This window comes from Syngnathus leptorhynchus, chromosome 9, assembly GCF_054491065.1.
Source record: "Syngnathus leptorhynchus isolate UIUO chromosome 9, UIUO_Slep, whole genome shotgun sequence".
NCBI classification, from domain to species: Eukaryota; Metazoa; Chordata; class Actinopteri; order Syngnathiformes; family Syngnathidae; genus Syngnathus; species Syngnathus leptorhynchus.
This window is the reverse complement of record NC_141203.1, coordinates 13,609,509-13,621,044: the sequence shown is the minus strand read 5'-3', so window position 1 is coordinate 13,621,044 and position 11,536 is coordinate 13,609,509. Positions and strand designations below refer to the sequence as shown.

The window sequence follows — 11,536 nt, the reverse complement described above, 5'->3', positions numbered from 1 at the left end:
GAAAAAGGAAAATGAGACCAGACCGCCCCCGCAAAACAGCCCGAGTTCCGGCAGGTATGGGAAGTTGACTTTAATTCTTGATCTTTGTGGAAGCCAACCGATTTGCGGAGAAACAAATCTCAAATGTTCTCCCTTGAAGCAAAAAGAGGACAGGATGTTTTTATCGCCTACGAAGCTTCCCGGGTTAGGTTTCAGAATTGCACAAAGTCATTATTATGGCTTTCAGTGTGTGTGTGCGCGTGTCAGGGGAAAGCTAATATCCCGTCCGACTAAGCAGCGTTTGACATCCTCACACCTTCAGTAAAGAGACGCCTCGGCTTTGAAGTCTGAGTCTTAAAAGCTCTTAATCCCCGAGACGGGGGAACCACCAACAACCTCCAACATGCAAATGTTGCCTTTTGTCACGTTGGAGCACTTCTTCCAGATTGTAACCTTTCAAAAAAACCAAAAAAAACCCGCTATACATTTGAAGAACGTATTCGGGTTGCGTCGTCGTCGAGTTTGACTCGGTCGGCCCAAGGACGCTGGAAAAGGTGCAACTCATTCAGCCGGCGGGCCGGCCGGCCCGCTAAAGGAATTGCCCGTCTCTGGAAACATTCCAGAGTCGCAGGAAAGCAAGCAAGCTGCATCCTGGCGCAAGATCTCACCTCACCTCACCAGCTGCTCTGACACACTTTCAGCCTCGTCAATTAATCATGCGGAACGAGCGACCCAGCGACTAGTGGCTCAATGTACTTCTCCTTCCCACAAGAACAACTGAATGCAGAAAATGCCGCCACAAGTTGACCTTCAATTTTCTGGCGGGATTTCGGGTGAATTGAATCATTCCTCGAGCATCGCAGAGCAATTTTCAATGATGAATGGACGGGCGACGGGATTGGAAGCTCTCCTTAAACTCTCGTGCAATCTTGTCAACCTGATTGGGAGCCAAACATACAAGAGCCTAAATATAGATTCCTAAAGGCACGCGTTTCACTTATTCATGTCTTTGGCTGGCGTAAAAAAAAAAAATCATCTAGTAGAGTTATTCTGTTTTATTGTCCAAGGTCAATTCCGTTTTCATGCAGCCATTGTTTACAACCCTGACGTGTGCACGCGAGCGCATCACATGTTAAAGGTTAACGTTTCTCCCTTCGGATTATTTACTGTTTAGTCGCGGCGCCTCCGAGCTGAATCTCGTCTTCCACTTTAATGTTTAATTCGAAGGCACGGATTATTGAATAGAAAAATAAAAGCAGATCAAGAAATGGAACGTTAAAGCAATGGTCTGAGCTTCGGCCTCGGCCTGGGCTCTTTGTTGCTTTGCTTCTCCGTCGCCCGCTGGGGCCAATCTGTTGGTCAGGCTCCCGCGACCCGGTCGGCGTGCTGAGCCGACACAAAGCGACAGCTTGCGCCGCTCGAGCTGCTGCAATGTGTTCCGAAGACCACCAAGGACAAAAGTAAAGAAAACATCTTTAGCTGTGCTCTGGCAAATGAAAAAAAATATCTTTTTAAAAATTGTCTTTCACTACAATGACAATTGCTTTGTTTGCGACAGACACTACTGGAGGAACTTGCCATTGAAGAAAGTGTGTTGTGAAGGAAAACGGCCTATCGGGCTTTTCTCTCGGAACGGAACCAAAAACATGGGGGGGGGAAAAGGTTGCCCTAGTCGTGGATTTGGTTTCCTCCACTCTCGAGGACACTTTAGGATGAGACCACGCCGCTCTCTGAGTCCATGAAAGATTTTGAACGGCGGGCCGGCTGGATTAGGCGTCTAAATAAAACGTCCGGCGTACGCATCGGACCGTGTCACTGATCCCGGCCGGCCGTCTCCGCTTTCCCAGACAACAGGTTTGCCTCGTGCGAGGAAGGGGAGATGATGCTCGTCACTCCGGTGCCGTGGCTTAGCCTAAGAGGCTTGAATAATCGCCATGCTAAGCTGGCAGGCGCGTGCGTCCGCGTGCGCGTGCTAGCAAGTGAGCGAAGGCTCGCCTACCGCGTGCTTACAAACTCCCGGGAGCTTTTTAATCAAGCGAAAACGCTGAGAGGCAGCGACGAGTGCCAAGAGCCGAGATTTCCAATAGCTTTGACTTTTTTCTGACATCATCTGACAAGCAGCTCAAACACACGCACACACACATCATTCCCAGTGGTGTGATGCGAATCGTCAGTTTTTCGTTGTTTTTTTTTGGAGTGACTCGGAGGAACGATTTGCACGAGTAACAATATGGCCGCTCTCGCGAGTCTCCACCTTCAGGTTTTCGGGCTAGTCCCGAGCTGGTGACTTTTACAGACTCAATTTGGAATCTCAACAATGAGATTTATTTATTATTTCAAAAAGTAGCCCGTCAAAATGTCCGAGCTGGTACTAATCAAGGCCCAAACATGTCATTGTTTACATGAACCTCGCACAGCGATGAAGAGGCCGCATGACTAATTGATGAACCAACCGGATGCCGGGCTGCCCGTGCGGTCGATCCGTTGAGCGCCGACGCCGTGCTTCAGAACATAACCCTGGAAGCGGCAATAACATTTACTTGTCGCTCGACCAGCACCGGTGTGTATTAGCGCGTCTAAAAATAGAGGGGTCAATGGGCCGCAGGATTTCCGAACACCTCGGCCGCCGTCGTCTCGACATTGGGTGCCGGCTCACAAAGCAGCTCCACAATATGACGCGCGTTGTGTGTATGCCATGGTTTTTCATTCGTTTTGTTCCAGTCAGTTCCTTCTGCCATCACAGCTCATCTGCTCACATTGGTCACGCAAATGGAGGCACCCGTGTAAAACCGGCTGGACGTGGCTCACGCACAGGTGAAAGACGCTTGCCGGGTGCCAATGTATCAACTGCGGTGCAGAAGACACAGCCAGTGTGACATTAAAATAAGAATGAAATCATATTATAAATATATTATAAAATATATTTATAGATATATTAAAAACATATTATGATAAATAATAAATAAGAATGAATAATAATAATAATAATAAAAAAATAAAAAATAAATAGTTAGCAGCTGCTAACTATGGTTACGTTTCTGGGCTCTGGCACAAACAAAATGGACAATATAGAGTTTAGGCAAAAGTAACTGTTTGGCAAACCTTTGTGTCGGGAAGAAGGAATATGGAAAAGCCCAACCTCAGAACTGGGACGAACCGTTGTTGGAATGGAACATTATTCACGCTGCTTCTGTCAAGTGACGGAAATATTCTCAAAGGAAATTGGCTTGATTTAGCATTTCTACTTTTCCCCAAGTCATTGACGTGTGGTGAGGCCCAATAATTGGCTACAATGGCGTTCAAACTGCGCAGGCAGAGCGTATTGACGTCTCAACCACTTTAGCACAATCTATTCCACAGACACACACTCCACATTTCCTGGTCAATTACAGGATGTGCGGATGGAGGACTAAGCAGCCCCCCCCCCCACCCCCCAGCTATTGCCAGGAATGCTTTATGGGCCGTGCTGAGTTCCCTTCTCGTGATTCAATCAAGCGGGTCAATGTCTTGTCAAGTCAGGAGACACTGGCTGCAACGTCACGGCTTCTGGCTGGACGCTCTCGTGTCCCGAGTCCGGCATTTGAGGAGGAAGTGACCTGTGGTTAGGGGGGAGGCGGTGTGTGTGTGTGTGTGTGGGGGGGGGGGGGCTGTCAGCATCTATAAATAGCCTTCAGCAACTACCTCGCAAGCAGAACAAATCAATTACAGGTGCCTTTTCTTGAAGGAACAAAAATACGGCGTGTTGTCTTTGTTGTGCCCGCAGGCCAGCAGATTGCAAAGTAGCGATAAGATTCTAATCACCTGTGAGCAAGTCCCCGTTTTAGAAGGTGACGCCGGTCGGTGCTGGAGGAGCAACTTGAGAAGGAACCAAGCGGAGGCCACAACACACAGAAACTCAATTCAGCCGCTTTTGGAGATGATTTGAAAAGCGAGGAAGATTGGGCTCTTACCTTGTCCAACGTGTGGGACAGAAGTGAGGAGAGTCCAAGGGTCCTGGGTGGTAGGAGAGGCGGGATGGGGGGGATGAGGGAGCTGCCTGGAAGCGGATCCCACAGAGGGGAAGGAAGAAGGATGGAGTGACAAGGAGCGGGGAGATGGAAGGGGGAGAAGAAGTGCCGCTTGCTTCTCTTTTCTTTGGCTGGCTGGCTGGCTGGCTCGCTCTTTATCTGCACCCTCAGAGTGGTTCACATCACAGGCACAGAAAAAGATTCTTTACATTTACACATGCTGCCACAGGGGGAGGATGGGGCGGGCGCCCCCTCCCACTCACCTCCGGGCGGCCAATGGGAGCGGGCAGAGAGGTGTCTCCCGGTAGCCAATGGGAGCGGGCGCAGCCGCCGCCTCGCCCTGGCCGCCGAGCTCGCTCTGATCCACTTGGCGAGAGGGATGCGCTCCAGAACAGGTCACGTCAAGCAGAAATCTTCTTTGCAAAAGACAAAAAGTTCTTTTTGACAAAAAGGGAGCAAAAAGCATGGAACAAAATTCAAACACACTGACAAGACAATGAGGCACACCTGAACGAGGCACGAGTGGCCGGAGGGAGCTGATTGGTTGGCCGCCACAAAAACAGCTCGGATGACAACAGCTGGAGATGGAAAGAAGAAAGAAAGCTGGAAAGCTTCCAGACTCATTAGTAGTCAATAATAGCTTGTTGTTAAGAGCAACGGAAGCGGTTTCATGTAGTGCGGCTTCATCTCGCCAGCACTCGGCCAGGTGTCACCCAAATAGAGATAAACATTCCAAAAGTTGGATTGCTCACTATTTAGTCCTGATCATTTGCTTAGTGGGTCGCAGCTTTAGTGGTTTGAGAGCCCCGGGCCGGGTCGGGCCGGGCCGGGCCGGGCCGATGCCCATCTGCGTGTGAGCGCAAGAGCGAGAGTCATCAAAAATTCATCCCAAGATGGAAGGAGACGTCACATCCAATATGCTGCCGGCTGCACTGATGAGCAGTGAGCCGTGGAAGGTGAAGGAGTGAGCGGCTACCGCGTTCGCCGCTTGTGTCCAGCGCCGACATTTCCCTTCATTTACGCTTAGCAAAGGAATTGCAAGCCCTGCATGTTGCACAAAAGCCGCCTCAGGAAACTAAATGTTTTTTTCTTTGTTTGTTTGTTTCTGTTTCAGCTACGATTTCGCCCATAAATTCAGAGACTCCATTTGATCCGTATGTTAAAAGCCATCTCAATGTTGAATGACTTCTGAAGAACGTCAAAATCGCTTCATTTCAGCAAAAACAAGTCTTGATAGCAAGCTTAATGGAAGAATAAAAAGAATAGAAAAGAAATAAAAACCAAAACTACTATACTATACGGTGTATCATATCCATTATTTCTCTCACCTTTTTTGTATCTTTTAGCTTTTTTTTTACAAGCAAAATAGAAAGAACATTCCTTGAGCAATTTCAATATTGCGAGCAAAAACAACCCGTATGATGTAGCCTCTCTTCACATGGCTCCTCATAACACTCTGCTCATCAAATATTTAAAGACAGGAGAGAGGGGGAAAAAAAAAAACCAGGCTTAAATGCCAGCTCACTCACGAGTGTGAAAGTGCTACTCGCTGTCTGCCGAAAAGTCGGCGTGGACAAACGTGACGCATCGACACAATGTAAAAAGACGCGTGGATTCTTTATCCTCTGCGGAACAACAACTAGGGGTCGCTGTCGCTGAGTGAAACTTGCTTTTCATTTGTCCGCATTTATATTTCTCTACGTTAGTTTTTGAGGTGAATCCAACTTAACGTCGGGTCGAGGAAGATTTTGTCTTTTTCGTTTGGTCGCAGCGCTGACAACCGGCTCTTTGGACCTCCTCCGCTATTGTAATTAACTCCCCCAAAATCTGCCTGTCACCTTGCACTATTGTGCTTGTTGCAGGATGGCTTTTTTTTTCTATTCTCCGTCTCTCTTTCTCTACTTAGTTATTACTTAGGAGCCGCTAAATATAGCTTTCCCCCGGGCTGCCGGCATGCTAACGCTTCCGACCGAAGCCAGATGTGGGCGATTACACGGCAGCCTCCGGGCTCGCTCTCTCGCTCTCTCTCCTCAACCGGTTAAGATGATGTCAAAGGATAATACGCGACTTGTACTTAAGCAAAAAAGCAATAAGGAATTGGACACAAGCTGTGATGCCGCTGTGACAACCCAATTCGGTCGGTTAAGCTACGGCGTCTTCATCGGGCCGCCCGACGTGTTTGACTGACACGTCGAAAGAAATGGGAAGAGGCTAGCATTTACTGATTTATTTTAGGACGCCAAATGACCCTTCGGGAGAAGATTTTAGGAGCGTGACCTCTGAAACACAATCAGGGGGGTAAGCAGAGCTGCGTTATTGGCTGCACTCATTTAGAACTGCCTCCTCAAAATGAAATAAATACATTCCAAAATAAAGATAAAAAATAAAGACATTTTCTGCAGCCTTAAATGGATTGGAATTTAACAGCCAGAGAAATCAACTTTGAACGTCAAACAATTTCTACGAAATGAAAAGTTGATGGAAACGACATGTTTTGGTGTCAATGTGTGCAAGCGCATTCATATCAAGTAATCCCGTTTGGCCGCAAAGCCGAAGCCAACGAACGTCCAATCGTCACCTAAATGCGATACAGTATTAAAGAATCCGGCAAATGAGGCCACCCCTGCATAATTCAAATTAATCTTCTTAATCAAATATGATGATGGAACTCCTACGAACTTTCAAGTGGAGATTTAAGGGGATTTTTTTAGGCATTGGCCAATGACGAGTGACCTCATTTGAATAAAATCACTTCACTTGCAGACCTCCAGCCTTGCCGTGAATATCAAGCAAGATATTTTCAGGCAAATTGAGTGCTGTGCTGCTTTTCGTCTTCAGGAGTTAAGCGGGTATTCATCATTTTCCCGAACGTGCTCTCCATTAAACCAGCGCATAAAAAGTTCCACCGCAGCCGGCCGTCCACAGACTTGAAAAATGAGGGACTTGTTGCGTGCTAGTTTTTTTTTTTTTTTTTTTAAACGAGTGAGATCAAATTGTCACGGTGGCGTTTGAAAAGACATTTATTCAGTGCCTTGAAGATGAGTACAGCTCGATGCGTTAAGATGAAAATGAAGAATAAAAACCACAGGTTCAGTCGAGCATCAGTTGCGCTAAAGTTGGCTTATCAACAAAATATTGCTTCTTTTTTTTTTTTTTTATACAAAATCCCAACACAGATTAAAATCTTGCTCTCGCTTCAAAAAAAAAAAAAGATTCATATTGTATTTAAGGAAAATGTCCAATGAATACTGGCGGTGTCAAATAAAGGCTGCACCGGAAAGCACTCGTAGCAGCAGAGTACGTCGTTAACATCAACATTTAGATTCAACGGAAGTGGCCTGTTTTGAAATGGAAAGCAGGCTTGGTCTTGTTACAAGGCACAGTGATGGGAAAAAAAAGCATTTGGGCAAGCTCTAGTTTCATTTGTTTGTCCTTATAAAACTTCATTTCAAAATAAATATTTTTCTTTCAATTTAAAACAGTATGTGCTGTACCCAAAAAGTAACCCACAACTAAAAAGTCTAATGGAAACAACTGTGGAAATGATCAATACATCAAAAAAATACATTTGGAAAGGCAAAAGACATTGCAAGTAACACACACAAAAATGGATACAATTACTCAACGTATTTACTGTTTGGGTTTGGTTTTGTGGCCCCGAGACATAAAAGGAGCCCTCCGGATCGCTTTGGCGCTGAGGGAGGGAAAGAAGCACGCCTCCTCTGCCAGGCCCCAAAAGCTGCTGCTTGAAAACAACATTACGACGGAATGGAAAGACAAACAACGGCGACAAGGAGAACAAAGCCAAAACCTGCTGCACCCGTCCTCACACTTGGGAGTGTAAGGTGGAGGCGTTCTCGATGCACAGGACAATGTGGGCGTTGGAGCAACTGCGCGAGTGGCGCTGCAGAAGCCGGCCGCCGGTCAGGGGCGACGCCAGCCCCGTCACCGCCTGCTCGCCCGCCCGCCACGTTTCGCAGTAGTGGTCCGTTTGCCTCTGGCCTCTGTCGCTCGACCCGTGCCACACCAATTTGTGGGGCCTGAGGGAGAGCACAGAAACGTTCGCTGTCGCCGTGCTTTCCGATGGCTGAGACGGAACAATGCGACGTAGGCCCAATGGCGGCGACGCCCACCCGCGGCCTCAAATGTACACGTGGATACCGTCGGCAGAAGTAGTCACTATTACATTCTTTGTGGGGCAGCGTATCAAAACGGAAACTAATAGATACATTAAAAAACAAAATGAAAATCAATCAATCAAATATGAAGAACATTTAAAAAATAAATAAATGAATTTTTTTTCTTTAATAAATAAATAAATAAATAAATAAATAAATAAATAAATAAATAAATAAATGAATAAATAAATAAATAAATAAATATATTGACGGCCGACCGGTCCATTGAGGCCTTAAGACTCACCAGGCGCTGTCCCTGAGAATATCCCTGCCATCGAAAGAGTAGATCGGTACGTTGTTTCTCATTTCGCTGGCCTGGTCGCCAAAGATCGATTCCCAACTGTCAAATAGCACTTGATCCTGCATGGGACAGAACGCCCCAAAAAATCTCATCAACAGTGTCAAAATCCACACAAGATCCATTCTTTGAAGCATCAATCGGCGCAGTTTTGGTGTTTCTCAGTACCTAGCACCTAGCTTCTTCTTCTTTTTAACACATACGTATCTTTCATGGCTTGGAGGCTCAAAGCCGCGTCTCACCTTCAGGTTGACAATGGGCAAGGTGTCCCTGTCCGACCTGCGGACAATGGTGTAAAGGTCTTGGAGCTTGGAGGACAGGAAGGCTCGGTAGGTGCCCTTGAGGCCCACGGCCCGGGCCTGCTGGAAACACAGGAAGTCCGCCCCGCGAATTCCTCGCATGTTCCCACTTTGAGGGGCGTTCAGGGCGATCAGATGGAGCTGATGAAGCAGAAGTACTCGGTCAGGCATTTTCAAAATGACACCAGAAACGATTGCTTTTCAGCACCACTCACCCCAAATCCCGATTTGTCCAAATGGAGCGCAGGGTGCGCTAGTGGTCGCACGGGAGTGACGGGTCGTCTGTCCTCGTTTTGTGCCGTCGCCCGACCGCCATCCGTCTGCCCCGAGTGCCGCTGGTCTTGGAATCGGGGATCGTAGCGCAGAGGGTAGCGAGGCTCTGGCGGCGGGCGCGAGGGCGGTTCGATGGGTCGCGCGGCCGAAACGCTCTGCGAGTAGTGGCCGGCCCCGTTGCTTTGGTCGTTGGACTGCGGGTATGAGATGACGGGCGGAGGCTGAACCTCCGCCACCTCGTTTTCCTTGAAAGAAGAAGAAATGAATATCGAGTGCATTTGCACATTTTCTGGCAGCAGACTTACCAAATCTCTGAAGAAGGGCTGGTAATCTCCAAGCTGACCCCCCCCAAAAAAGCATATTTCTCTCATTCAATCAATACTTTCATGGAATTTTCTCCAAACCAGCTTTTTTCTGGAGCTGCAGCAAAAGAAGCGTACCATGACTTGGCGCAATCCATCGCGGACTCTCAAATAGAGGTCGGCTTTGTCCAGGATGTAGATGAGGCTGCCCTCGGCTTGCCGTCTGGCGGTGGCCAGCATGGTGTCGTAGGACCGGAGAATTGTAACCTGCGCGAGCGCCGACGACCCAGCCATCAACAATCAGACTCTCGTGCCGATGGATCAATTAAAGACTTACTCCAGATGTGTGTCCAGGACTTCCGGGCGGGCCAGGAGGACCGGGAGGTCCCGGTACACTGGCAGCTTGAAATGGAAACATCTCCGTTAGCTCTCCGAGCGCATCTCGGCCTCACGCTTATTTCGAGCGACTCACTTTGACTCGGCCAAAAGGCGCCAGGCAGCGAAGGAGACGTAGCCGGTCCCGGTGGTCCGGGCGGTCCGGGAGGACCCGGACGCCCATCGTAAGCGATTCCTGCTTGACCGGGTGGACCTTGAGGTCCGGGGGGACCCCTTATGGAATCTCCCTTTGGACCCTAAGAAAAAGAAAAAACATGACTTCAAGTCTCCAGCAGGACGGACGTTGCTCTTTCTTTTCAACTCACGGGTAAGCCTGGCTTGCCAGGAGGCCCTTGAGACCCTCCAAAACGAGGGTCATAATATCCACCGGGCTCTCCCTTTTCTCCCTTCACTCCCGGGTCGCCATGTTCTCCTTTGAGCTCATTCTGGGGAGAAAAAAAAAAACTGTTTAGCTTTGTAGCGTCTAATATTGTTGCAATGAGCTTGATGGCTTTGTGTGCTTTACCTTGAATGTGTGAATATCAAAATTGGAGACTGTTCCTGAAAATAAAAATGTATTTTGGTCAATATGCAGCGCCAAGGACGTTGTCATGTGATGTGTATTTGAAATCCAGGATTTACCGGGGACGCCAGGAAGGCCGCGTTCACCCTTTTCTCCTTTAATGGCTGTAATAAAATATGACATACAAAGTGCGCTATGAAACAATATTGCACAGGTAACCGACTTTGCCATTGCGTTTTGTCATTTTGGCGTATTTTGGGTTTTACGGGCTCATTTGTCAAATGGAGGAAGACTTGACGGATTAATCTTGCGACAATGGAGACTTTTCTCCCGCTCGGGCTGAGCTATCTGGAAAAACGTTTTTGTCTCCGGAAACTTTAAAGCTTCCTTTAATCTTCCTTCTTTGACAGGATCATTTACTTCTTCCTAATAAGACAACCTGCTCATTTTCAACTGCCATCATATAACAGCTCACAGCAGAAGTGAAGCTTCACTGTTACATGACGGACAATAGAATAGTAAAAGAGACATTTCGAACATTCACTGTCGGGTTCCTCAATCAACAATCCAGTTAATCTTTTGTTAGCTGAAAATTGTGACATGACAATCTGGCTAAATCGGACCTCGGGCAAAGGATTCCTACCTGGATAGTTCCTGGAGGCGCCATCGTAGTGCTGTGAACAACAAAATTGACTTTAGGCTCCATGGGCGCTTGCAGCTTCAAATGATTTGGTGACTCACGCTGAAGCGATCCAGGGGGCCCGAAGGTCCCGGCGGTCCCGGTGGTCCCGGAGGGCCAGGAACGCCCTGATGGAAGAATCAGACTTATATGTTACGACTTTTTACGGACCATTACAATTTGTTTTGAATGATTGATGAAGGTGAATTTTTTTTTTACCGGGTATCCAAAGCCAGAGCTAGACTCTCCTTTTTCCCCCTTGTATCCGTTGACACCAGGGCGACCCTAACAGAAGCGACATTTCTTTTTATTTTATTTTTTTTGGTCAAACATCATCATCAGCTGTGTACAAAGAAAAACTTACAGGTCTCCCAGGCATTCCGATCTCACCCTTAATCCCAGAAGGTCCACGTGGCCCCTATGTGGAACAAAATACTGATTACAAAATAATGACTGCTGCGTTACAAAACAACATTTTTGACACGATTGTTATTTGAGCACCGACTTAAAAAAAAATATATCAAAAGGTGTCAATGCTTACAGATGGTCCAACAGGTCCGGGAGAGCCCCGATCTCCCTGAAGGTCGAGTAGAAAGACATCAGAAAAGCAAAGCACAAATACA

The 11,536-nt window shown here is 47.5% G+C and overlaps 1 protein-coding gene across 3 annotated transcripts in view; it reads right to left on the bottom strand.

The window, feature by feature from the left end:
* Positions 1–6,988: 6,988 nt before the first annotated feature.
* col18a1a (collagen type XVIII alpha 1 chain a) overlaps positions 6,989–11,536 on the bottom strand; it is a 31,248-nt gene continuing 26,700 nt past the window's right edge. For all 3 annotated transcript variants that reach the window (XM_085920275.1, XM_085920273.1, XM_085920274.1), the window contains exons 27-42: positions 11,455–11,490; positions 11,278–11,331; positions 11,133–11,198; positions 10,976–11,041; positions 10,878–10,908; positions 10,354–10,398; positions 10,238–10,272; positions 10,038–10,157; positions 9,809–9,968; positions 9,674–9,738; positions 9,475–9,603; positions 9,340–9,372; positions 8,977–9,279; positions 8,705–8,902; positions 8,409–8,524; positions 6,989–8,026 (exon numbers count right to left, since the gene is read on the bottom strand). In XM_085920275.1, the coding sequence (XP_085776401.1) occupies positions 7,813–8,026; positions 8,409–8,524; positions 8,705–8,902; positions 8,977–9,279; positions 9,340–9,372; positions 9,475–9,603; positions 9,674–9,738; positions 9,809–9,968; positions 10,038–10,157; positions 10,238–10,272; positions 10,354–10,398; positions 10,878–10,908; positions 10,976–11,041; positions 11,133–11,198; positions 11,278–11,331; positions 11,455–11,490 (1,671 nt within the window). In that variant the 3' untranslated portion in view covers positions 6,989–7,812. The remainder of the gene's footprint in view (positions 8,027–8,408; positions 8,525–8,704; positions 8,903–8,976; positions 9,280–9,339; positions 9,373–9,474; positions 9,604–9,673; positions 9,739–9,808; positions 9,969–10,037; positions 10,158–10,237; positions 10,273–10,353; positions 10,399–10,877; positions 10,909–10,975; positions 11,042–11,132; positions 11,199–11,277; positions 11,332–11,454; positions 11,491–11,536) is intronic.